Below are 25,747 nucleotides of genomic sequence, written 5' to 3' on the forward strand. Positions count from 1 at the left end.
TTCATTTTTCTTTCCCTTTTGGCTCTTTTATTTTTCTGTGTTTTGTTTAATTGCTATAATATACCAACATTTTATAATAGGAAAACAACTGTACCTGTGTATCACATTGCATTATGATTTTATATTTCATACCTTTTCTCCTAAACAGACTATGAACTTCCTAAAGATTGTATGTTTTTCATCTGTCTTTTTGGACTGGGAGACCACTGATGGAAATGGAACTGGGTATTGAATAAAAGACTACCAAATAAATAACACAATTGAGTATGACATGAAACCCTTCCTCAGGCAGGCCCTTGAGGAATCTCAATTCCCTAACCCTTATCAGAGCCTGCATGCTAATTGCTAAGCTGGTTCATTGCAAGCCACTGGAGTTGCTCCTGAGGTTTAGAAAATTAGACCTAGTTCAAAGGCCATAAACCTCCCTGGAATGAAGACCATTAAGAACAGAATGAAGGGCCTCGGCGCGGTGGCGCAGTGGTTAAGGTCCTTGCCTTGCATGCCTGGGATCCCATATGGGAGTCGTTTCTAATCCCGGCAGCCCCGCTTCCCTTCCAGCTCCCTGCCTGTGGCCTGGGAAAGCAGTCGAGGACGGCCCAAAGCTTTGGGACCCTGCACCCTCGTGGGAGACCCGGAAGAGGCTCCTGGCTTCGGATCGGCATAGTATCGGCCCGTTGCGCTCACTTGGGGAGTGAATCATCGGACGGAAGATCTTCCTCTCTGTCTCTCCTCTCTGTATATCCATCTTTCCAACGAAAAAATAATAAAAATAAATCTTTAAAAAAAAAAAAAAAGAACAGAATGAAAACCCTAACAGCAGTTTACAGCCATGAGGTCAAAGTGGCTCCTTCTGCCATTTAGCATTAGTGCCATTGGACTCAGCTTAAGGACAATCTACTGTCCAGGAAATTCACTGTGTAATCAAAAACAGGCTCTAAAGTGAACAAAACAAAACAACAAAAAACAAACCAAAAAAAAAAAAAAAACCCCAAAACCAAAAACACCAAATCAAATCCAAAGCACTCTATTTTACCAACTTTGAATACATCTTATTTAACAAAAATGTATAATGATAGAAACACCAAGACTTATTGGTATTAACCAGGATTAGTAGAAACAGAGTTCTTGCAGTAAAGGCTAAAGACAATAATGTCATAACCAGAGACAGACTTGGTGTAGCAACCTGGATCTCACCATTGTGGTCACAAGTGACTCTCTGGATGAAGCTAGAATACAGAGCTGCAAGCAGTATGGGGAAGTGGGCCAATACTCAAGGTAATGTTTTTGATTTCTTATTGTAAATACTTTCCAGCATGGATTCTGGTTCCCTTCATCTCCTTCAAATGCTTCAACTGCCTTGTTTGCTGCCATTTTGTTTTTATTCCTACCCACACCAAATGTCAGGAAGAGACATAACACAGTCAGTCTGATCTCTAGTGCTGTATCATCCCTAGGAGTGTATTCACAGAAATCAGGTGTGTTGGAGGCAACTGCTCTGCAGAAGGGCCCTTTAGGCTCCATGACTTCCCTTGGCACATGCAACAAGTGCTGCTTATTCAATGGTTTTGCTTTACTCTGTCTAGGAGTATAGAGCCTGATGAATCTTTGTGCTAGATTTCATTAATGAAACTTAATGAATAGGAAGGGAAGCTTTACAAATGAGCAGCTAACGTACAACTATAAATACAGCATTGCATTTTAGATAGCTCAGAGGCATCATAGCATTTCAGAGAGGAATGGACCTGACTGCTTTTGGAATCACATGCTCTAATACCTTTTCCTAATTACTATAAAAATGGATTTTCAGATTATATAAATGAGATCTAAGATGAAAACACCTTTGGGGTGGGTGAGGACCATTACCTGTCTACTCTGCAGATGGGATATAGAGAACCTGGGATTAGCTGTGAACATGACACAGCAGGGTATATCTGTGTCTGAAGAATAACAGGAGACTGGCTGTCCACTGCCACAAGAGTCATTCATTTGCTCATTAGAGTGAAACTCAGGACGCACAACACAAATGAATGGTCCATAGGCAGGAGAAACAGTAGTTGGTCTTCATTTGCTCAGTGTTGATATTTTTGTTTTTTAATTGATTGTAAATGAAAATGTCTTTATAAAGAGTAGATGAGGGCACTTTAGAGAGTTCATGGGAAAAACAAATTAAAACAACTTATTTTGGTGTGAAAATTATGAGATCCACACATCATATTTTCATAAAATGTATTTTGCACAGCATTCTTCAAGATATCTAATGCTGACAGCTTACATTGTCCGTTTCCTGTGACCTATATTCCCTAACTTCCCTGTAGCTGCATGGTCCCTGCTGACCCTTGAACTTGTGAGGCCTACCAGATAGTCTATGCTGCAATTGCAAGTGGCACTGGCTATCTTTTGTAAAGACTTCTATCCATTTTGGACTTGAGTGAGCTCTTGGTTCCTCCTTTATTTACTTCTGCCTCTTTTCACACGCATCTTCTATTCCTTGCCCATCTACTGCCACTGCTCTGAGTTCAGGTACTCAATACTTCACTCTTAAATTAGTACGGTGGTTTCTTAGCCTGTTTATTTCAGTACTTCCCCTTTTCAATCCTTTGCCCTCTTTTCCCAAAGGCTTCCTCTTCTGCAAGTGCAACTCCACAGTTAAGCTTACACTCCACCTGCCTTTGACTGAACTCCTTGGCAAGCATTCAAGATCTATTATGGTCCTGTCACAACCTACACCATTTCTGCACTTGGTGCTCCACCCAGACGAAGCCCACAGGGTTCCCTTCAGAGCATCAAAATCTTTCTACTGCTGTGATTTTTCCCCCCTGTTTTTGTTTCAGCTTGAAACCTATTCCTGATATTCACATTCTGTCAGTGTAGCAGGCCATCATAAAATGACAAAAATTCACCTTGAATGATAAGTAAAATGATGGTTAGGCTGATTTACTTGATGCAAGCATTTCATCTTGCTTATATATGTAAGAGCATCACATTTTACTCCACAAATGGATAGTTACGACTTGTCAATTAAAAATAATTTAAAAAAACTCAACACTTCTTTTATCTCATTTATCCTAGTGAGAATAAATCATCTCATTTCCATAGCACACTTTTTACTTTAAGGGTAACTGAGATCTGTAGCCCAATTTTTTTACTAGCACAGAATTTATGAGAGTAGAACTTGTGTCTAATTTATCTGTGTACCCCTCAACCTAAGACTTTGCATCCTCCATTAACACTTGAACAAACAAGTACATGATTGAATTTCTCACCTGCAACTTGGCAGTTAATGGTCACATTCACTCCTGGCACTGTTTTGATGGTGCTTCCAACATCAACTGTGACTGCAGGCTTCTCTGTGTTGACCACAGTCATACGTGATGCTTTCACGAGTGGCTTTCCTGAAGGCAAAGAAGAGTGCAAGATGTTACTGGAAAACATCTACAGATGTGGGCCATTCCCCTGAAACACTGCCTGAACAAGCAGCCATGAGCAGTGCCTACCTGACTTTTCCACTAAAAAAAGTTTTCACCTAAAGGAATTATAGTTGTTTGATATAAACCACCCTTACAGCCTCTTGCTATTGTCAGAAAAAGGAGAAGAGTTGAAGAGTCTGAAGATACAGCATGAGCATGGAATACATGTTGGGTTATTTATGCATTTTAGTTAACATTTATGTATTTAACTAGCCAAATTAACAAATGACTGACTATACATTAATTTTTTGACATAAAATTGTACATCTTTGTGGGAAACCATGTAATATTTTGATATCTGTGCACTTACGCTTTGTACAATATATTTTTAAGATTTAAAAGAAAATCAATGTTTATAGGCAAAGAAGGAAGGGAAGTTTAACTGTACCATCTATATCACCTTCTTGGAAGTAGAAATTCAGTGTACATCATACTGTAATAGGTCTTTATCAGTATTTCATGTGCATGACCACAAAACACAATAAAAAGATTCATTTATTGAAAACCTTGGGGAAATAAGAGTCTGAATGAGATCATTTTCATATACCTGAAGCCCAATTGTTTGTAAGTCAAATGAATCTAATTTTGTTCTATTTTATAGACAAAGACTTTGATGGAATTGATTCATTTCTGCCTTTATTAACTATGAAAATAACTACTGAAATGAAAATGACTATGAAAATAACTATTTTTGAGTCATCTATCTTTTTTCTAATAGTTTTTGTTTTCTCCCTTACTTGAGTAGCTTTTATTCTCATTTTCTGGGGCACACCACTTGATATTAGATGCTGCCTTTTTTTTCTTTCCCACTTTATCCTTCTTGGGATCAGTAGTTATGTTTCTTAGAACTGTGTTTGAGGGTAGAATGTTCACAAGATTGTCACGATCTCATATTTGAGTATGTGCATAGGTTTTCAAATTTATTTTGACTGCTTAGGGTCTTCCCCCTTATTTAACTTATAATCCATACACTTGAGGTTATGTTTTACTTGGTGTGAAGATGAGTGATTTAGTACTATAATGATTTATGGACATTATAAACACAGAGCAATTACAGGAGGCAGCAGTTGGAATGATGCCATTTCAAAACTGGCATATTCACCTTACCTCCTGTACCTTTAAGAAGCTATTCAGTTCTGACTACAGATCTACCTTAAATCTAGCCAGCATCTCTCTTCTCATAAAGTTACCATCATCATCTCTGGTCCTCTGTATAGCCTAACTGGTCTCCTTGTTTCTCTTACTATAATCTCTTCTTATAAAAGCCTGAGTGATCTTTCTTAAACATTAATAAGATCACAGACATTTTCTTCACTGAAACTTTTGGTGCATTTTAGGTACAACCATCCCCTACACTTTAAAGTGCATTGATTTGCCTGTTCTTGCACACTGCGAATACGCTCATCTTCTCAGCAATCACTGTGTTGACACATTGCCTTTTACCCTTTCCTCCAACAGGGCAATATCTTCATTCTCTTTCCTGTTCTTAACATCCCCCATGCACAGAAATCCATTTGGTTATCCTTTTTACAAAACACACTGTGAAGCCTTTGTTAACCTTACAGCTACCCTTTACTCCCCTGCTGACACTACATATCTCAAAACTAGCTTAACATTCTCGTAAGCATGGATGCTCGGAATGTATAGCATACATTTGTGAGTTCTTTATACTCCCCTGCACTATACGTCATCATGTCATCTCCAGAGCAGCAGGGAAGGCATTCCCTTCTTTTCCTCCACTGCCTAGTCCGGATATACCATGCCCCCCCCCCCCCAAAAAAAAAATCTTTTAAGTGAAAATGTGAGTGTATACTGTATGCTGTGCTTATTTTTATTTTTTTTAAAAAGAACTTATTTGCAAGGCAAATTATGAGGGAGAGAAGGAGTAAGGTAGGGTGAGAAAAAGAAAGGTATTTTCATTCTGCAGGTTTACTCTCCAGTTGGTCACAATACCACCAACTGGTTGAGGCCAAGCCAGGCTTCATCTGGCCCTGGTACATGGGCACAAAGGTCCAAGCACTGGGGTTATCTTCTGTTGCCTTCCTAGGTATATTAGCAGGAGTGGAATTGGAAGTAGAGCAGCCAAGATTTGAACCAACACCCATAGATGCTGGCATTGCAGACAGTGACTTAGTTTACTATGCTACAACACTGGTTCCACCTTTTCATTTCTATAACCACCAAGAGAGGTAGCAGGTAAAACAGTACTATGCTTTACATGGCAAAGAACATAGGCTCAAAAAGGATCCATGGCTTGACCAAGGACACTGAGCTAGCAAGTAGTAGTGCTGAACTCAAGCACAGATCTTTGACCTAAAGTCCAGTGCTTGGTACAGGGGTGCCAAGTCTTGGTCTGCAGTCTGGCTGTGTTAGAGTCCCCAGGGCACTTGTTAAAACATAAGCTATCTTGTTCTTATACAAGAACTGCATCACTGTGTTATAAAAACAATTGTGCCAATGGGGAAAATGAGGTTAGGGACCAGAGAGTGTTAGACTCACAGCTACCAAGTTATTTTTCCTACAGGAATTTTAATAATAAAGGTGGTTTTTATAGCTGCAAGTGTATAGCTATAAAATTCAAATGCCACAGAATTAAATCCAGGCTTTAATTAATTATATTGTGCTTTTGCTAAAAAGTAATGGCCCTTTCTGCTGTCGGCAGAGGTGTTGATAGCACAAGCTACTACTTTTGGATTTTAATTACCTTCATGTTTCATTGTTAAGCACTAAATTATCCACATATTAATGGGGAAAGAAATTAATACTGAAAACAATGTATCTTACTTAATTGATGTTATGATGCTTGTTAGAAAAATGCTTATGTCTTATTTTTGAGTCCAATTGTAAGACTACTGAGTGTGATTTCAGGTGTTCATTAGTGTGTGGGGGTAAAAGGTGTCATCTTTATTTTTACAAGTTTCTAGGTGATTCTGATAAATAGCTAGGTTTAATATTTAATGCACTGTTCCCTTTTAGCTTCTCTTTTTTTCAGTCTGCTTCAGGTCACCCAAATGATCATCTAGATTGTATAATAGCTTTGGGGAGGACTGCCATGTGGTATCAGTGTCTATGTGTGTAATTATAGTTGCATTAGTAATAACCAGTCCTATTTCACTTCTAGAGCTTAAGAACAGGCATACAGAGAAGGACTGAAGTGATAAATTATATTTGTGCTACGATGATACTAAAAAAAAGAGGATCATGGCACAATATGCCACGCAGGCTGCCTGTACAGGGAAAAACAGAACACAGTGCTGAGACCACTGAGTCATTAGCACAGTGCCATCTGCCACATGAGGAGCTCATTGGCAGCTGGTGCTCTGTACTTGTTGGGAGCAGCCAGTTCAGTTTCAGTTTCAGGCTCAGCCCATGGAGGAAATTAGATTTAATGGATGGAAATTTAGAGGGTTTACAGATGATTCTTGCATTTCATCTGTAAATTTATTTCAGCTATAATTGAATGACAGCTGTACACAGAGGGTAATTATGTCAAGTTCTTTTTACCTGCATAAATTTAACAATGAGGCCATGAAAATAAAGGCAAGTGCCCTCTGAGAGACTCAAGCTTAGAAGCAGAAACATTCTGTTTGGATCCTTCAGATTTTATCATCTCCCTGAGGCCCTGCATTATGGTTCTCATTGAAATTACAGGCACGAGGGAGACAAAGCCTTACACGTCCACATGGGAGTCCCTGAACAAAGGGTGAAGATGAAGCATGCTAATGCTTGCATGGCAGCAGCCAAGGATGCCAAGACTGCTGGAAAAAATGGGGATGACTCTGTGATGCTATCAAAGGTGCTCATCAAAGGAAGCCTGACCTGATCCTGTAGGCCAAATACTTTTGGGGAGAAAGGCAAGGAGTCACCATCCTTGGAACACATTTCCATGTGTAGATGGACTCTTTCAGTTCTCTTGATATCACATGTGACTTTGCAAGATTACAATGGGAAAACATCTGAACAATCTGAAAAATCTGATAGGAATAGTTTGGGCTTGGTATAAAGGTGATTGAGAGGGAAGCCTAGGGAGACAGGTGATTTGCTTTTTGAGTGGAGCTAAGATAAGTGAGCACTGTAGGTTTTTCTCAAGTTTTAACACTAGGTCCCTGCCAATGGAAACTGAAATGACCCAATGTGTTCATTTTAATAGCCGCAGCAGACACTGAGTAGTTACTAATACAGCCATTTGCTTTTTTTTTCCTGGGAATTTATCTAGATCATTCCCAAGGTTCTCACAATTACTTATGTGTCTATAATCAGGCATAAAACTGAGTTCTAGAATACTGACTACAAACAGAAGTGAAACATGTCACTTCTTGGCACAAGCTAAGAAAATTGCCTTGTCATTCTTGTTCTACATTATGTGTGAGCAAGAAATAAATGATGATATTTTAGGCATCATATATTTATACATTTGTTACAGCAAGTAGCAGGTGCTAATTAATCCAGCCTTAAAGAACATTTATTCACTTATTGACTAAAGGAATGAAATAAGTCCTTTTCCAATTCTTCTGACATTATGAATTAAGATCGGTTTGATAGTGATTTTCTTCTACTCTTAGCCATCAAAACTAAACTGTACTTCAAAGACTTCAGATTCTCCCTTTTTACTAGAAATAGGTTAGGCTAGGAAGTACAAATGTGCATTTAGTCCTTAGGAGAAGAGATTTTTTAAAAAAAATTCAAAGGCATACACATACACACACATCTTCTATCTGTTGTCTCACTTCCCAAATGCTGGTCAATTTATGGCTGAACTAGTTGAAGCCAGTAACCTGGAACTAGATCTGGAAGACATGTGAGCAGCTGGGATCCAAGTACTTCAGCTATTACCTAATTCAGGAAGGCAGAATTGGAAGAGCAGCCAGGACTCAAAATGGAGCACTTGGGTATGGGAGGTGGGCAGTCTAACTTCTGTGCCAAATGTGTGACCTTGTAAGACCTATTAAAGATGACTGAATTTGGGCAATGGTAGAAACATGGAGGATTGCAAGTGGCAGGTTTATAGATTATCAAGAATTCTAAGAAGGATGTATCAATGGGCTTGAGATAAAAGGCAATTACCAATAGGGAAATAAGTTTGGGATTTTGAAACCGAGTCTAGTGATTGGTGGAGCCTTCCTGGAGTATTGTTTACATACTGATTTGTGTTACACTTATCAAGATTGAGCAGGAAACATGCACAATGAACTAATGATGCCCACATTAAGCACTAGCATAAGAAACAGCACCTTCTATATCAGGTGTCTAGATTCTACTACTTATGAGCTAAGTGACTTTAGGCAATTCATCTATTTGTGTTTTACTTTTTACTTTGATAGCTTCTGGTAGGAATAATTGATAGTATGTTAGGACAATGTATTAGCACAAATTCGGTGTGAATAAATAACAGTTCTATGCCTTGTCTGTTTATTACACAGTGAAAATATGTAATGAGAATGAGTGCTGTGACGTTCTGATAAAATCAGAAAGGTACAGCTTAAAGGAAAAGAAAGGGAAATATAAAAGGGAGGGGACACATTGTAAGAAAGAACTAAAGCACTTCTGTTTTGAAGAACTTTGTTTTAATTAGAAGAATTAAAATGATGATTTTACTCCAAAATGGCATCAATACCTGGACAGAAGCATAAAGCTTGAAAGCCAGACTGTGGGCTGTCTGAGACTTCAAAAAGAAGCAGGGAAGTTATTACACAACAACTGACTCTGTGGTGACCTAATTAACTACTGTTCAACAGAACAGCTGGGAGATCTAGAGAAGACTCAGATTTCAACAGGGAAGGTGAAGAAGACCGCCCATCAATACAAATACTTCAGCAGCAGTAACACTGACAATACAACAATGCTGATCCTTAGCATGAGATAACAGTAAGTATACTTCAATGGTGTTGGAAACTTTAAACTTTCATTTCTAAAGCCAAGCAAGTTCTATTTAATCCCAAACATAACCAAAAGGTAGAATCTTATAATGTGGAGTATGTCAAAGAAAACTTAAGAAATGCTGTCCTCGATTATATTGTTATTATCATAGACTTGCAAGGGTCACTGACATGAAGTCTCAGATTTCCCTAAAATGAGAATTCCCATTTAAAGAATGTAAGATTCACGAGTTAAGCAAAGCTTAAGGAATGAAGACTGCTGTAAAGTTATGAAAATTTTTATAAAAAGCAACAGCACTTTCAACATTTGACACTAGTTGTCATGGAGACTGACTACTAATGTGTGCAATTATTTCTTGCTAGTCAAAAACTTTTTAGGTTCCTGTTACCTGGAAATTTCAAAAGGAATTGCTTTGTTACAGGTAATATTCATATTAACATGGATGATTTTTTTTCTTACTGTGGTTCTGCTTCCAAATGCGTTTAACATTTTACAGCTTAGTTTTTAACTCCTTATTGTCCTGCTGTCTTTACTGCCAGGTTTTCTTCACTTCCCCATGTTGCTCACTGAGTTGGTAGTGTCCTTTTAATCAACCTTGTCCTGCATACTTACTCCTTCGCAGTCCTTCGGGAACTTTACCTCTCCTATGTTATTTTCCAAGACTTCATTGCAAAAGCTGGAATTTCTTACCACTGAGTTGTCTATTCTCCAAAAAATGAAAGAAATGAACTCTAAATGTTATGGTTCTAGTTATGAAGAATTAACAGCTGGTAGTTGTGAGTGGGGTTCATTGTACTATGCTTGCATACAAGAGATCACAGAACTTTTGAATCTAAAATAGACTGAAGTGTGCAGCTATTTAAGGCTCCTCTGTTTTTAGTAGGAAACAAGTAATAGTTTTGAATCTGCTTTTGAATTTTGCAATGAAGCAAACAGTTTCTCAGCTCTTATTTATTCTATCATAATAGGTGGTTAATTTTCAACAATAGAAAATAATAAATAATGAAATAAATTAAAAAACAATCTGGAGGAGAATCAAGATGACGCAATAGGGTAAGGACACATTTAAACGGACAGAAAAACATTTAATCAGGATGAAGCAGAGAGGACATATTTCAGGAAATAGGAAAGGACAAAACAACAGCAGAGGGGTATCTGGAGACTGACAGACACAGGAAAGAAGGGGGCACAATGGTGTGATATTGCAGTGACTGATATGCCAGCAGCATTCAGCTAACACTGATCTGAACTCCATCAGCAACAAGGTGGGAAGGGTCTTTTACTGGGAGCTCATGAGGTGATCCCAGACAAAGAACTGTCCATCCTGCTGGTCTGTTTGATTTGACCAGAAGCATAGACAGAGCAATAGATCCCAGACGGGCAGTGCAAGAACTGGATAGATTTCACAGCCCAGTAAGCCCTCTAGAGCTGAATTGGGCGCCATTTTGCGTAAGGAAGCAAAGGCAAGGAAAGGACTGAGCATACGCTGAGCTGGGAGTGAACTCATTTCTGACACAGTGAACTGCAGCAATGTGGCATTCTACGGGTTCCACCCAAGTGGTGGTACGTCAGGCGCCATTTTGCAAACTGTGGCAATAGCTTTAGGACTGCAGGGGACATCAGTGAACTGCGCATGTGCTGAGCTTGCGAGAACTCACTGAGTTCCGTGGATTGCACTGGTCCCGCAGGAAAATAATACTGACTATGGCATCGTACTGGTCAAAATAGGTCCATGTGGCACCCAGACCTAACGTCTAACAGGTTCCAGCAAGATCAGCACCACCAACAACCTAACTAGATAGGATACCTGCTATCTCTAATCCTGGGACCTGCTCCAACTGCAAGTGCGAGAAAGGTTTCAGAGACAACAGCGCAGCCTCAGCACGGTATCACAGGAGGTGGAGAGTGGTGAGCCAGGAGCTGGGGCTGTGGAGACCATGGTGGAAATCTGACATAAGAACCCAGACCTGCAACTCGCTGGAGGTTGTGGCACAAGTGACTGCAAGCAAAAAGTTGTGTACCAACTGCAAGAAGTGAAATTGCATTGCAGACCTGTGGGTGACACAGCTTAGAAAACTGCCCCAAAGCACAATGAATATTACTGAAAACTCCCCTGCAAAGGACCAAAACCCTATGCCAACCTCAGAGTTAACTGAGGAAGACATCGAGAAAATGGGGGACACAGAATCCATAAAACTCATTTTAAAGCTTCTGATAAAAAATGAGAAGCACATGCAAGAGTTTAAAGAATTTAAGGAAGCAATGAAGCAAGTCAAGGCTGATATATCAGAAATTAAGAACATAGTAGAGCAAATTAAATGTACAGTGGAGAGTCTCCAAAATAGAATGAAGCAAGCAGAAGAAAGAATTTCAGAATTGGAAGATATTTCCTGTCATCAAGGGGAAGCAAAGAAAAAGCTGGAAGCAGAGCTGGATCAGGCCAAAGAAAATATTCAAAAATTGAAAGACACTATTAAGAGGCCAAATATAAGAGTTATGGGAGTCCCAGAAGGCGCAGAAAGAGAAGCTGAGTTTGCAAATGTATTTAATGAAATAATAAAGGAAAATTTCCCTAATCTGGAGAAAGAATTGGGAAACAAGATCCAGGGTCACAGAACTCCCAACAGGCTTGATCAACAGTGATCTTCACCAAGACACATGATTATCAAGCTCTCTTCAATTGAACATAAGAAAAAGATCCTTAAATGTGCACATGAAAAAAATCAATTGACATATAAAGGAATGCCAATTAAACTCACAGGAGATCTCTCACAGGAAACTCTACAGGCAAGAAGAGAATGGAGTGATATATTCCAGAATCTAACAGCAAAATATTGTCCAGGATAACATATCCAGCAAAACTTTCTTTTGTCATTTAAAAATGAAATAAAATTTTTCCACAGTAAGGAAAAGTTACAAGAATTTGCCTCTTCCAAACCTGCCCTACAAATGATACTTCAAGATGTTCTCTTGACAGAGAAGAGGAGTAGCACCTACCAAAACCAAGGCAAATGGGAAGAACATCCCAGTAAAATGACAACTGTAGACTAAACCAATGAACAACCTATTCATACATATTAACCCATACAAATTAACCCTGAATCTAAATAGATTAAGCTCAATCAAACATCATAGATTAGTAGACTGAATTTAAAAACAAAACCCATCTATTTGTTGTCTAGAAGAGTCACTTCACCAACAAAAATCAGCGGAAACTATATCACATGGGTTTTATTGTTTTCTGGAAAAAAATGGAAGATGTAGAAATATTACTTTTTCTCCCTTTGGCGACAGGCAGATAAAACAAAGCTATGCCTTTAAGACATGGTGTGGTTGGCAGATACTGACCTAACAATGTCCATGTTCCAACCCTTGGAACCTATGATATAGCCAAAGTAAAAAATCAAAAGTTACAACTGGCATTATTTTTGTTCATGAACTGGATTTAAGATAGCCAAATTGCCCTAGTTTATCTAGGTGAAATGATCTAATCATGAACTTTTAAATTCAAAAGTGGAAAATAGAAGATTCTGTCAGAAAGACACAATGTGAAGAACTCAGTCCACTACTGCTGGCTTTGAGGGTGGAAAAATGAGGCTAAGATGCAAGGAATGGGAAGTTTCTTAAAATTGGCACTCACTGGGCCTGGCGTGGCAGCCTAGTGGCTAAATTCCTTGCCTTGAAAGCGCCGGGATCTCATATGGGTGCTGGTTCTAATCCTGGCAGCTCCGCTTCCCATTCAGCTTCCTGCATGTAGCCTGGGAAAGTAGTTGGAAACAGCCCAAAGCCTTTGGACCCTGCACCTATGTGGGAGACTTGGTGGAAAGTTCCTGGCTCCTGGCTTCGGATTTGAATAGTCCTGGCCATTGTGGCCACCTGGGGAGTGAATCAGTGCATGGAAGATCTTACTCTTTGTTTCTCCTCCTCTTTGTATACCTGACTTTTCAATAAAATAGATCTTTTTAAAAAAAATGGCAGCAGTTTATAGCTGAAACAAACAAACAAACAAAACAAAAAACAAATTGAGACATGGAACCTAGGAGCACATACTAGGGTTGCATGGATTTAAACTTCTAGCAACTTGAATAAGAAAAATATTCTCCCTTAGAGTGTTCAAAAAACAAATGTAGTACCTTGACCTCTTTATTTTAACCTTCTTAGACCATACCAGATTTTTGATGTACAGATGGTAGGATAACGTATCTGATGTAAGCCTCTAAGAATGTGGCAATTCGCTGTGGTAACAACAGAAAAATATGCAGGTCATACACACTTTCTATATCCACCAAACCAAACGTAGAAATGAAAGGATGCTCAATGCCATTATGAAAATGGGAAATAAAATCACATTTAAATACCATTTCAGAATCATGAGAATGAATATAATAAAAAGTGTAAACAATAACAAGAGTTGTTGAGGATGTGGGGAAACTTGTAGATCTGTAAAATTGTGCAGCATAGCCAGCACTTTTGGTCATTATGGTTAGTAAGGTGTAACCAGTGGACTGAAGATCATTTTCTCTGCCTCTTCCATTGTGTGTAACTATGACTTTCAAATAAATAAAATAAATGATAAAAGTGACAGACCTTTGGAAATAGAAGAAAAAACTAAAAAAGTTAGAAAAATTGAAAATAGGCCTGAAATTAATGGGATATTATCACATGACCAAACACGAGTATATCAAATATTGCTAAATACAGTGAAAGATAGAGTATAAGACCCAGTCTGAAATAATAGCTGAAAGTCTGTCTACTTTGGATAAAAATATGGACATCCAAGTATAGGCAACACATAGAACCATTAACAGATATGACCAGAAATAGTTTCACTAATTTTTATAGTTGAATTTTGAGAAGTAAAATATAAAGGAAAGAGCATAAAAAATGTGAATGACAGAAATAACAGGTTATATTCAAAAGCTCTCCTGTTAGACTAAAGTTGATATATCATCAGAAATTCAACATACTGGGAGAGAATGGAGGGACACAACTCACATACTAAAAGAGAAACTATCAACCTAGAATATTGTACTCAGCAAAGCTCTCATTTAGAAACCAAAGTGAAATAAAGACCTTGCAAAACAAATGGAAAGAATCATCTGGTCTTAAAACTTATATTTAAGAATGTACTATATATTCAATAATAGTTATCATTAGCATTCAGAGCTCTGGAAATTTTAAAGTCATTAGACAAGAGAAATTAAGAGATGCAAATGGGAAAGGAAAAAAAAATCAATATTATTCCTAGTAGCAGGATCCTCTGATCTTATGCACAGAGGAACCAAACGACTCCATAAAGAGACACTGGAACTTATAAGAGTTGGAAATATTGCAGTAGATAAAATAAACACAAAAATCAGTAGCACTTGTGTACACAATACCACAATTGAGAAACAACATCTAATGTCAATCCCATTCAAAACAGCTACAGAAATCTTTCAATAACTTGGGATAAATTTAACCAAGATATAAAAGATCTCTACAATGAAAACTGTAAATCATTAAGGAAATAAACATAAGAAAACACAAAAAACCCAAAACTGTATGTTCATTAATTAGAAGAATTAATATCATCAAAATGCACATATTGTCCAAAGCAATGCAGATTCAATGCAATCTCAATTAAAATAACAAAGATTTATCAGATCTAGGAAAAAAAAGCCTTAAAATATGTATGGAATCACAAGAGGCTCTGACTAGCTAAAGTAATCTCAAACAATAATGATAAACCCCAAGGTATCACAACACCAGATTTAAAGACATATTACAGGGCGGTTATAATCAAAACAGCCTGGCACTGGGACAAAAATAGACACATGTACAAATGGAACAGATTAAAGATCGTGGAAATTAATCCACACATATACAACCAACTCATTTTTGACAAATGTGCTAAATCACTCACTGGAGTAAGGATAGTCTCTTCAACAAATCACTGGGAAGATTGAATTTCTGCATAAATAAAATCTATACCATATAGCCTATGCAAAATTCAATTTGCAATGGATCAAAGATCTAAACCTAAACAGCTGAAACTATCGAATCACTATAGGAAAACATAAGGGCATCAGTGTAAGACTTTGACCTAGGCAAAGAGTTCTTGGATAGGATCTCAGAAACATAGGCAATAAAGGGGAAAAAATTAAAAAGTATATTACATCAAGAAACGCAGCTTCTACACAGTAAACATTCAACAAAGACAGAATAGGAGAAAGCATTTGCAAGTATACATCTGATAAAAGAGTAATACTCAAATTACATAAGGAGCTCCAGAAACTCAACAACAAAATGAACCATTCAGTTAAGAAATTGGAATGAATCTGAATAGACACTTTTCAAAGGATGAAATTAAAATGTCCAAAGATACATGAAAACATGCTCAGGGTCATTAGTCATCAGGGAAATGCAAATAAGGGCAACCATGAGGTTTCACCTCACCTCAGGAGTGTTCCAAAAATAAAAAGGTAACAAATACTGGTGAGGATATTGGGGAAAAATGCCCCAAACCACTGATGCTGGGCTTGTGAACTGTACATCTCTAAGGAAGACAGTACACAGATTTCTCAGAAATCTGAAATAGATCTACGTATGACTCAGCCATTCTTCCCCTGGGAATTTACCCATACGAAATGAAATTAGTATATGGAAGACTTATCTGTACTCCATGTTCATAGCAACTCAACTTATAATAGCTAAGATATGAAATCAACCTAGATGTTCATCAACTGATGACTGGATGAAGGCCCTGTGGTACATATACATGATGGAATACTACTCAATTATAAGAAAGAATGAAATCGTGTCTTTGGCAACAAAATGGATGCAATTAGAGATCATTGTGCTTGGTGAATCAATTCAGTCTCAAAGAGTTCAACAAGTTAATGCTTATGAGTGAAATTGACATTTTAAGATTTGACCATTATTCACAACCCTTGTCTATACTCCTGAGCAGCAGTGCTTTCTGTTAACTTCTTAAAAATCCTTATTTAGCAGAAGTTTAAGCTTGTAATTATAAAGTATGTCATTGAAAAATAAAAAAAAAAGAAAAGCAGAAATGAAGAGAGTGCGTGGGAGTTAAGGGAGAGAGAAGGGTAGGGAGGAAAGAAGCACCAGGCTCTTAAAACAGTATTTTATGAAAATACATACCATTTGCTCCCTTTGTGTAAGTGAGTCTTAGGAAGAGAAAAATCTCTCCTAAAATTGGGTTATTTAGCTAAATACCATAATGTAAATAGACACGAGACAGCTAAATAGTAATCTATAGCCATTTTAAGGTGTATAGAACCCGGTCGTGTATAAACTAAAATTGAAATGTCAATGAAGGAGTCACAGGATGTGGTAAAGAACTTGCATTTTTTCTTCTTCTTTTTTTTTTTTTTTAACATGTTGGCTACTCAATACTATGTCAATTCCATAACATTATAAATTGTTGCTGATGTTATGTCAGGGCTTTTAATTGATAGGGATGATACTCTGCCGGCTCTACCTTCAGACCAGAGATGGTCTCCCCAAGAAACTGTTGAACTTATCTGGACAATTGGAAGCTGGACTCCATGCTTGGTATATGCTTGAAATGAAAGAATCTCAACTGATTTTGAACTGTGGTAATGCAACAAGGTGGAGGAATCCACCCTGGGGGGAGGGTTAGGGGAAGGGCTGGGGGAAAATCCCAATACCTATAAAACTGTGTCACATAATGCAATGTAATTAATTAAATAAAAATAAATAATTAAAAAATTGGGTTATTTAGCCACAAAAAAGGAATGTAGCATACATGATGCACATAAGTCTAAGTGAAAGAATCCCATAACGGGTCCACATATTATATAATCCAATTCACTTGAAGTGTGTACAGTAGGTAGGTTTTTGAAAATAGGAAGTACATCTGTGGTTGCCTAAGATTGGGAAGATTGGGGAGTGTTTCATAAGTGGTATGGAATTTATTTTTGAGACAATGAAAATTTTTCCAGAATTTAGTGTGGTGATGGATGCACAAATGTGAGAATAATAAAATTCACTGAGTTGCATTTTCTAAGAGGATGGGTTATATGGCATGTGGATTACAGCTTGACAAGGTTGTGAAAAACAAACTATATTGCAGTGACAGCCACACAATATACATATTTGTTAAATAAATCTCTTGACTGTACACTTACAACTGTGAATTTTGTACAAATCATATAAGCACATTGCAAAAATTTCATGGAAAATGAAGTCAAAAGACATTTCAGTAAACTTTTTTGAAGTCCATGCATAGGAGGCGTCTTCCTAAAGTTCATGGAAAATGTGTATTATGAAAACTTACATATGGATTTCAAATTGTTTTACATCAAAATAAATTTATCTTTTAATTCTGTTTCTACAAATTTTATAAATTTCCTTGATAATATACTAGGGTGAAAAATTTGTTTTAAGCTGAACTGGCCATTTCATAATCATTCAGGGAAATTACTGTGAGTGCTCATTATTCATTTTACATGAAAATTGAGTAACTGAAATTTCTTTATTCTTGGGATTCTGTTTAGAAGGTTTGCCTTCAATGAACCCTTAGGAACCGAGCAGGGGATGGGGATTGAACTACTGTTTCCCAAACCTTCCCTGTGCTGCATGTTTTCTCTTTCCCCTGCATTGTCATTACACTTCAGGTGTTTAGATGCTGGCAGGTAAGTCAGCATACTCTGATTACTGTTATTTAATTGAAGTAGATGATCCTTCAGGAGGAGAAGGCAGCAACAGAGTCTGCCATAACTTCTTCTACATGTTCCACTGCAGAACTTTAAAGGAGGGACCATTTGTGACAGTGAAGTCTTTTCTAGAAATCAACAGTGTGATGTGTCCTACCTCATGTCCAATCTCCATTCCACTGGGAGGATGTGAGAACTGATGCTTTGGGACTGAGATTGCCTAGAGTGGACCATTTGTCCTTCCCTGTTGCCTGCTCTAGTCCACTGCGAGGCTCAGCTGGACCCTCCTGTGCTATCACCTATCTGACAGATCTTCCATAAAAGCTCAAAGACTTTGGTGGGCAGTCTGGTACTAAAGGCAAACTTAAGGGTTTCAAAAACTTCTGCAGTTCCATAGTACAGTAGGGTAACCATATGGAATAATAAATTGCATATTTTAAAATACCTAATAAAGATTTTACATGTGTCCAATATGGAGAAACAAACTGTTTATAAGGGCATGAAAATTACCCTGATCCAATCATTACACATTATAAATATATACTGAACGATAACTGTGCATCCCACAATACATGTATCTCAAAACAATAAAAACAAAAACTTGAAAACCCTATTAGCCCATGGTTCAGAGCACCACCGCCAGGAACACAGTCCAAGCTGCCTGGCTGTCCCTCTGATCTTGTGCACTGGGACTAACTGTCCTTTGCTGGCTTTCTTCACTGGGAATGAGGTTCTCTCTGAGTCCAACTCATTAGGAAGCAAGCTCTCTTCTGATGAAAGCAAATGCTGGGTGAAAAACACAGACGTGCCACTTAGACTTCCAGTATGAAAAGCATTCACGATTGCCTGTCTTTGATTGGAGCTACTAAATCATGATGGGGAGGGGCAGAAAGAGGAATTTCAAAGACAAATTGCCTTTCATTTTGCCAGTGAGCTTTCTCTGATCTTTTTATTAGATATGTCAAGTGTACCACTCTCAAAAAGGCAAAAAAAAAAGAATCGTTTGTCTCTCTGCTCCTGTGAAAACTTCATCTGAGCTCATCTGCGTTTTCTCCTCTGTGAAAGATGCCTCTGCTCTCAGGCCTTGTCTCCTTCTAATGCTCCATTGATGATGTCAGGTAGGCCTCCCAGTATCTCTTTTGTGATCTTATACAATCAATGACAACGCCTCGTGCTTCCCTTTTGGCTGTGATCTCATCTCTGGTGTGCACCTGGAGAAGCCCTCATCTGCATCCCTAAGTGGAGCTGAACTCGGCGGATCCATACTGAAGCAATTTACCAGGAAATGACTGCTTTCCTTCAAAATGTGCCTATGCCCTTCAGCAGAACATTTCTGCCCAACCTGCTGGGGGCTGAATGTGACTCCCCAAAATGGCTGTCCTATCTCCAAGGTTCTCTTTACACACCAGGGATTCTGGTTTCCTTAGTTCTGTCTGTAGCTGGCCAGAGCAATCATACTTGGAAGAGTAAGGTCTGTGACGTATCGGTGATAATGTTAGTGCCCCTCCTGTAATCTTCTTCTCTACTCTTAAACTTCTCTAGTGGGTACTAGGAGCAGTGAAACAGGCCACTCTGCCAGTACGTTTAGTGGAAAGGAAGTTCGTGCCACTCTGAGTTTCCTGTGCTGTCCCAAGGTGGCTGACAGGGAAAAGGATCACATTCTTCCAGAAACACTGCATCTAAGCATTCTCTAATCCCCAAGACTTAAACGATACAATCAACACAGGATGATTGAGTTGAAAGAAGCAAATGGATGCAAGAAACTTTAAATGATGAAAATCATGTGTTATATAAAATCCATAGCAACCACTTAACAGATTTCACTTATAACAGCAGCAGACAGAAACACAATGCTGCAAATCATGCAATACAGAGCAACAATAAAATAGGTTTTTCAACACAATCAAAAATTTTGTCCAAAGTTTTACAAATGAAAAGACAAAAAGCAATAGTAAATTTTTAAATTCACTATTGGGATATGATATTGACTTAGAATAGCTTGTCACTGGTTTTTTTTTTTTTTTTTACTAAGGAAATAAACTGCTACCCCACAATGGGGGAAAAATCACAGTGGAGATCATGATTGACAACATTACAGAATCACAATGGATGGAAAATAAATCACTGGGAGAAAGTGTGAGAGTAACATATAGCTGATTCTAAATGTGAACCCTGATGAACCCGTGGGAAACCTCAAGGAGTTTTTTTTTTTTTTTTTTTTTCTGTAAAGGGAGGACATAGCTGTGGGTCACTGCTCAGAAGTAGCATAACAAGTGGATTTATGCAAACAATATTGTACAGACCCAAACAGGGCTGAGGAAAGATGATCTAGCGGGATTTTTATGTAAAAAACTAACTCATATCTTCATATTTAAGGAAAAATTGGGGCTAGCATTGTGGTGTAATGGGTTATGTGAATATTGCCATTCCATATCAGACTGTTGGTTCACGTCCTGACTACTCTGCTTCTGATCCAGCTTCCTGCTTATGTGGCCTGGAAGGCAGCAGATGATGGTTCCTGCAACTCATGTCGGAGACTAAGATGGGGCTTCTGGCTCCTGGCTTTGGCCTGGCCCAGAATTGTCTGTCTATTGTGTCTTTGTCTCCATCATCCCATTTTTTGTTATTTAAGTTTTCTTTTTTCTTTTCAATAGATCCAATGTAGTTTACGTGGATATAGCTCATTTGTTTTTTCCCCATACTTTCGTTTTTCTTTTTAAAACAGATTCAATATAGCTTACATGGATACAATTCTAAGAACATAATGTTATGCCCTTTCTCCTCCTCTCCCTCCTTCTCTTCTCTCCTTCTCAACCACTGATCTTTCCTTCCTTCCTCTTGTTTAAATTTCTGAATTAGCGTTTTTAATTTACATTATAGTCAAGGGATGAGTGCTGTATCAAAAAAAAAAATAAACAGTAAATGTAAATAAGATTTTAGTTTAGTGACACCCTACTTTTTAAATAGGTAAATATATGAATCTTTAAGAAAGACTGAGTGAAGGGCCCCGCAGTGTGGCCTAGCGGCTAAAGTCCTTGCCTTGAATGCCCCGGGATCCCATATGGCTGCCAGTTCTAATCCTGGCAGCCCCATGTCCCATCCAAGGGGTCTCCCCAAGTAAGAAGTTGGTTCCCTGCCTGTGGCCTGGGGAAGCAGTCAAGGATGGTCCAAAGCCTTGGGACCCTGCACCCATGTGGGATACCCGGAAGAAGTTCCTGGATCCTGGCTTCGGATCGGCATAGCATGGGCCGTTGCGGCCACTTGGGGAGTGAATCATCGGACGGGTATCTTCCTCTCTGTCTCTCCTCCTCTCTGTATATCTGACTTTCCAATAAATAAATAAATCTTAAAAAAAAAAAAGACTGAGTGAAGAGCAAGCAATGGAACTAGAAAGAACAGGAGAGGTGGCATCAGCAAGGCTGCACTGAATCCTGGAAGAGGGCAATTTCAAGGGCAGTCTTGTACCCTGCCAATTTCAAGGGCAGGCTGTGTGCCAGGGAGAACTCAGCAGGTGTCTTTCCCTGTGGCTTAGGTGAATATTCTGCATCATGGGCCATTTTGCTTCTCTGAGTCCTGCTCTAGGCCCACCCCAGATAGCTAGATTAGCTTCCCCATTGCCACTAAGACCACAGTGAACCTAGTGCACATTCTAGTCTCTGAAAAGGGGTCTCCCCAAGTAAGAAGTTGGTTTTTACTTTGTGTATTATTTTGACAGTAACACGAGCTAACAAATATTGAGTGCTAAGTGTCAGACACAATTACAAAAGCAATTCATATGGATTGGACCCTTGGAGTCAGGTAAGACTACTTCTACCACATTTTAGAGATGATGAAACCAAGTCAAGGAGGGCAAAGAGGTTGCTTAAGTTCTCATAGTTTGGGAAGTGACAAGGTCAGGATTCAGACAGATGTGCAGGTGCAGAGCCCACAGGTTGAAGCATCCTGCCATGCCTGCTCTTGTGAATTCACTTGAACAAACTCCTTTGCATCTGGTCAACACAAGCACACTGGCCAGACGAAAGCCCGCACTTCCGTTACAAAGCTACAGGGGACCCCCCCACCCCCGATCATGAGAAAACTAACAATTTTTTTCTTTGGGCTTGTACCTATACTCAAGTCCAGATAAAAAATCTAATTCCTTTGAAAGTATTACAGTACAGATTTGATTTCAGGGGAACAGAATGGTTTCTATGTCCAAACTTGAAAAGTATCGATGTTAAAACATACTGAAAAATATATGGAAGCAAAGCTGGGCTGATGTTTTAATTATTGTGGAACTGCTTTCAAGATGTGCTTTATTCTAGAAGAGATAAATTAAGAAAGGGAAGTTACTACTTTATGGAGTGTGAATGAAGTGCTTAGCATTGAGCTAAGTACCTTTTCACAGGCACAATCTTATTTTCCTTCATAACAATCCTATAAAATATTATTTCCACATTCACAAATAAGAAAAACTCTGTGAGGCTGAATACTTTGTTCAAGACCACACAGAGTAAATAATCGATAATCAATTTTGGAAGTGCTTGATATCAATTTTCCACCTATTCCCACCAAAATATAAATTATTCTGTCAATATTAAGCAGAATTTCAATGCATGCATTTGAAACAAATTATGATTGTCAAATCTAGTCACCTGACAAGCTATTGCCTTCATTTATAAACATTAAACAGCAAAAAAAATTTTTTTTAGTTTTATTTACTGTAAATGCCCTGTAACAGAGGTTATGCTTAAAGCAGGTGCTGCTAAGCTACCTAATGCTATGCATGTGAACACTGGCAGAGGTACATACAAGAACCCCAAGAAGAAAAGATAATCTTAAGGTAATATGTGTTTTTATCATATACTTTCAAAGATTCTGCCTGACAGAGTCATCAGTAGACCTGAATGTATCTCAGCAGCTGAAGCACAGGGTCAGAGCTCCCCAAGCGCTGGGTGTGGTGCCTGTGACCACAGTGCATCAGCAGTCTCTCTTTCCTGCTTTCCTGATGCCTCTTTGGCTGCTTCTTCTCGTCTTTGAACCTGTTAGCAGCCTCCAATAGCTCCTCTTCAAAGAGCTGAATGATATTATAATGGCTTTGCTTAATTCCAGACAGGTTTTCATTAGTCTTATTAACTTTGGGTGAACAAAGCATATTTAGTCAGTGACAGAGCTGAACCATATCTGGATAAATATAAACAAGAGAGTTAATCCTACAAGAGACACAATTTGCTGGACTGGAAGGCTGTCACTGGTGCCCTGGTTAAGGCAGGTTGGAGGGTGGACGGCAGAAAAGATTTAACAAGATTGGTGGGGAGCATCTGGACTCCGTATAAAGAGGGCAATAAAGATTGCAACTGGAATACATTAGGGGGAAAGCAAATGTTTTATTCATAAAAACAGGCATTAATAATATCAGTCTTTAATTCACCACAGGACCCCTTAGCTTGTCTTCCTCATTGTTGACTTTCATCTTCCCTGAAAAGTAGTCAGCTAAAGGTCCTTTCCCAGATCAACTTTAGGTTACAAGGGCAGAAATACTGTTGTTAAACAGACATGCAAGGGAGTAGTAGCATGTGTGACTGGAGTACACCATGACAACATAATCCGGCATGGACAGATGAGGTCAGTGTGGGGTAATGTTGGCTTTTCTAACAACTATTGAATCATCTGATAGGAGCTGCAACTGAAAGGAATAAATACAAACACATGCAACATACCAGCATGAGGAATGCATGGCCCAGATCTGACACAAAGGATCCTATTCCGGTAGGATCGGTAGGCAAGTGGAAAGAACAATGAGTTGGGAATTGAGACCTCAGCTCCTCTCTCCTCACCACTAGCTGAGCAGCTGCAAGACCTCAGGTTGCCTGGCCTCCGAGAAGCGAGTGAATGTGTCCAACTGGTATCCAAAGTCTCTTTCAGCTTAAGAACTGCATTTATCTTATATAAAGAGGTTTTATGGTGTCTACAAACCACAACCTCTGGTAGATGCAGAACACTGATTTGAAATGTTCTTGAGTCAGCCTGTACAGAATGTTTTGTTCACCCTTTATGGGTAAGGGTCAAGTGTTGGTAGGTCAGTTACAGAGATGGAGGTAAAGTAGAACCAGAGAGAGGTTTTAGGGAATACACCTGCTCCAAGACACCACTGCAGAGTGAGGATTGCCAGTGAGTCTCCAAGTCTTCTCAGTAACAGAGAAGTGGTGACAGGATCCCCAGGGAGCATTTAGTGATCGTAGTTCACAACTGATGTTCTCCAAAAGGCCAATGAATTGCACACATCATCTTGCTTCACATTGTTCTTCTTGCCTAGAATATTTCTCTATTTGAAATTCCACCCATCCCAATTAGTTTTTTTAGGGGAGAATCAATTGTTTTTACTTACTCTTTGGTTATCATTTACAGTACTTCATTCTATCTTATACTATACTACACTTCCATTATAATAATTACAGATTATAAACTTCCTTAAGGTAAAGTCAGATTTAATTCATCTTAGTGTCCCTGGGCCTGCTTTACCCATTGTAGGCATTCACTCAATAGCATCCTGAACTAAACAGAACATCCAGATTACCTGCTAATGTGACAGCAATGGAGACAGAGTCATATCCCAAGGCATTTGTTGCATTACAAGTGTAGAAACCCACATCAGCTTCCACTGGTGCCAGGATCTGTAGAGAATCATCTGGCTGGAGAAGAATCCTGGGGAGAGAGAAAAGAAATGATGTAATAAACTTGTGAGGTCAGCTTTTTTGGCATTCTGTGTTATAAGGCAGGAAGGTAGTTCAAGTGTTCATTTAGAACACTTTTTTATCAACAAAACTAGAAGGTCATTCAGGAAGCAGGTTCTGGCACCACTTTAATTGACCTGATTCTGGTTATAGTTTCAAATGAGGAGGTTTTTAACTACTGTTGAAGCTTGTTGATTACTTGGTCTAAATGCTACTCATTAGAGTAGGCAACATATATTCACTAAATATGAAGCATGCACATTAGGAGTGAGAGGAGGTGCTATAACAAATGGTGCACAGAGATTCGTAGAAGGCTTATTAAGGAAAATGCAAAGTTACAAAGAAGGAGTGGAGCTTGGAAATATGGTGGAAAAAACATAGATTTATAGTTGTGAAGTAAGGCATCATTCAAGCTTTGAAAGTGGAGAGAGAAAACCAGGGCTCAAATATTGATGAGAGGATCCTCTTAAATACATTTGTAGGAAATTGAATGGGTAACAGTCTTTTGATTCTATGTTCTTGCATATATATGTATCATCTTTTCCTGTAAATAACATAGGAGTATAAGATACAGCTTCTATTTATTTCTTCCACAATGCTACAAGCAACCTTGTGAAGATAAGGTAGTTTGCACAAAGAAAGAAGCTTCCTTTTTTTTTTTGAGGATCATGAAGAGCCACTCCCCAAAAACAATCATTCAAATTTTATTTGCCTGGAAATAATTATAACAAATTCAGAAACTCCAATCTCAGCCTTTTTTTTTTAAAATGTTTTCTTAATTTGTGTTATTTTAGGATCTACCTCCTAAAGCAGGGCATTAGGCAGATTAATGACTAACAAAGGCTTGGAGACTTCATAAGGCCAGTGATAACTGGAACTTACCCGAGGAAGTGGGAATTCAGAAGGGTTGAGGAAGACAGGGCGAGAACCTTTGAAAGTCTTGAAAGTATCTGAATCTGGTAGGGCTGTAGCTCAAAGGACCAATCAACACTACAATTGGGATGTA

At 38.6% G+C, this 25,747-nt stretch overlaps 1 protein-coding gene across 2 annotated transcripts in view; it reads right to left on the minus strand.

Moving 5' to 3' along the window:
* ADAMTSL1 (ADAMTS like 1) overlaps positions 1-25,747 on the minus strand; it is a 385,347-nt gene that overhangs the window by 72,137 nt on the left and 287,463 nt on the right. For both annotated transcript variants that reach the window (XM_041004529.1, XM_041004530.1), the window contains 2 exons: positions 24,585-24,712; positions 3,264-3,392 (listed from right to left, as the gene is read on the minus strand). In XM_041004529.1, coding sequence (XP_040860463.1) covers positions 3,264-3,392; positions 24,585-24,712 — 257 coding nt within the window. The remainder of the gene's footprint in view (positions 1-3,263; positions 3,393-24,584; positions 24,713-25,747) is intronic.

This window comes from Ochotona curzoniae, unplaced genomic scaffold (genome assembly GCF_017591425.1).
Source record: "Ochotona curzoniae isolate NIBS_2020 unplaced genomic scaffold, NIBS_Ocur_1.0 scaffold_3208, whole genome shotgun sequence".
NCBI classification, from domain to species: domain Eukaryota; kingdom Metazoa; phylum Chordata; class Mammalia; order Lagomorpha; family Ochotonidae; genus Ochotona; species Ochotona curzoniae.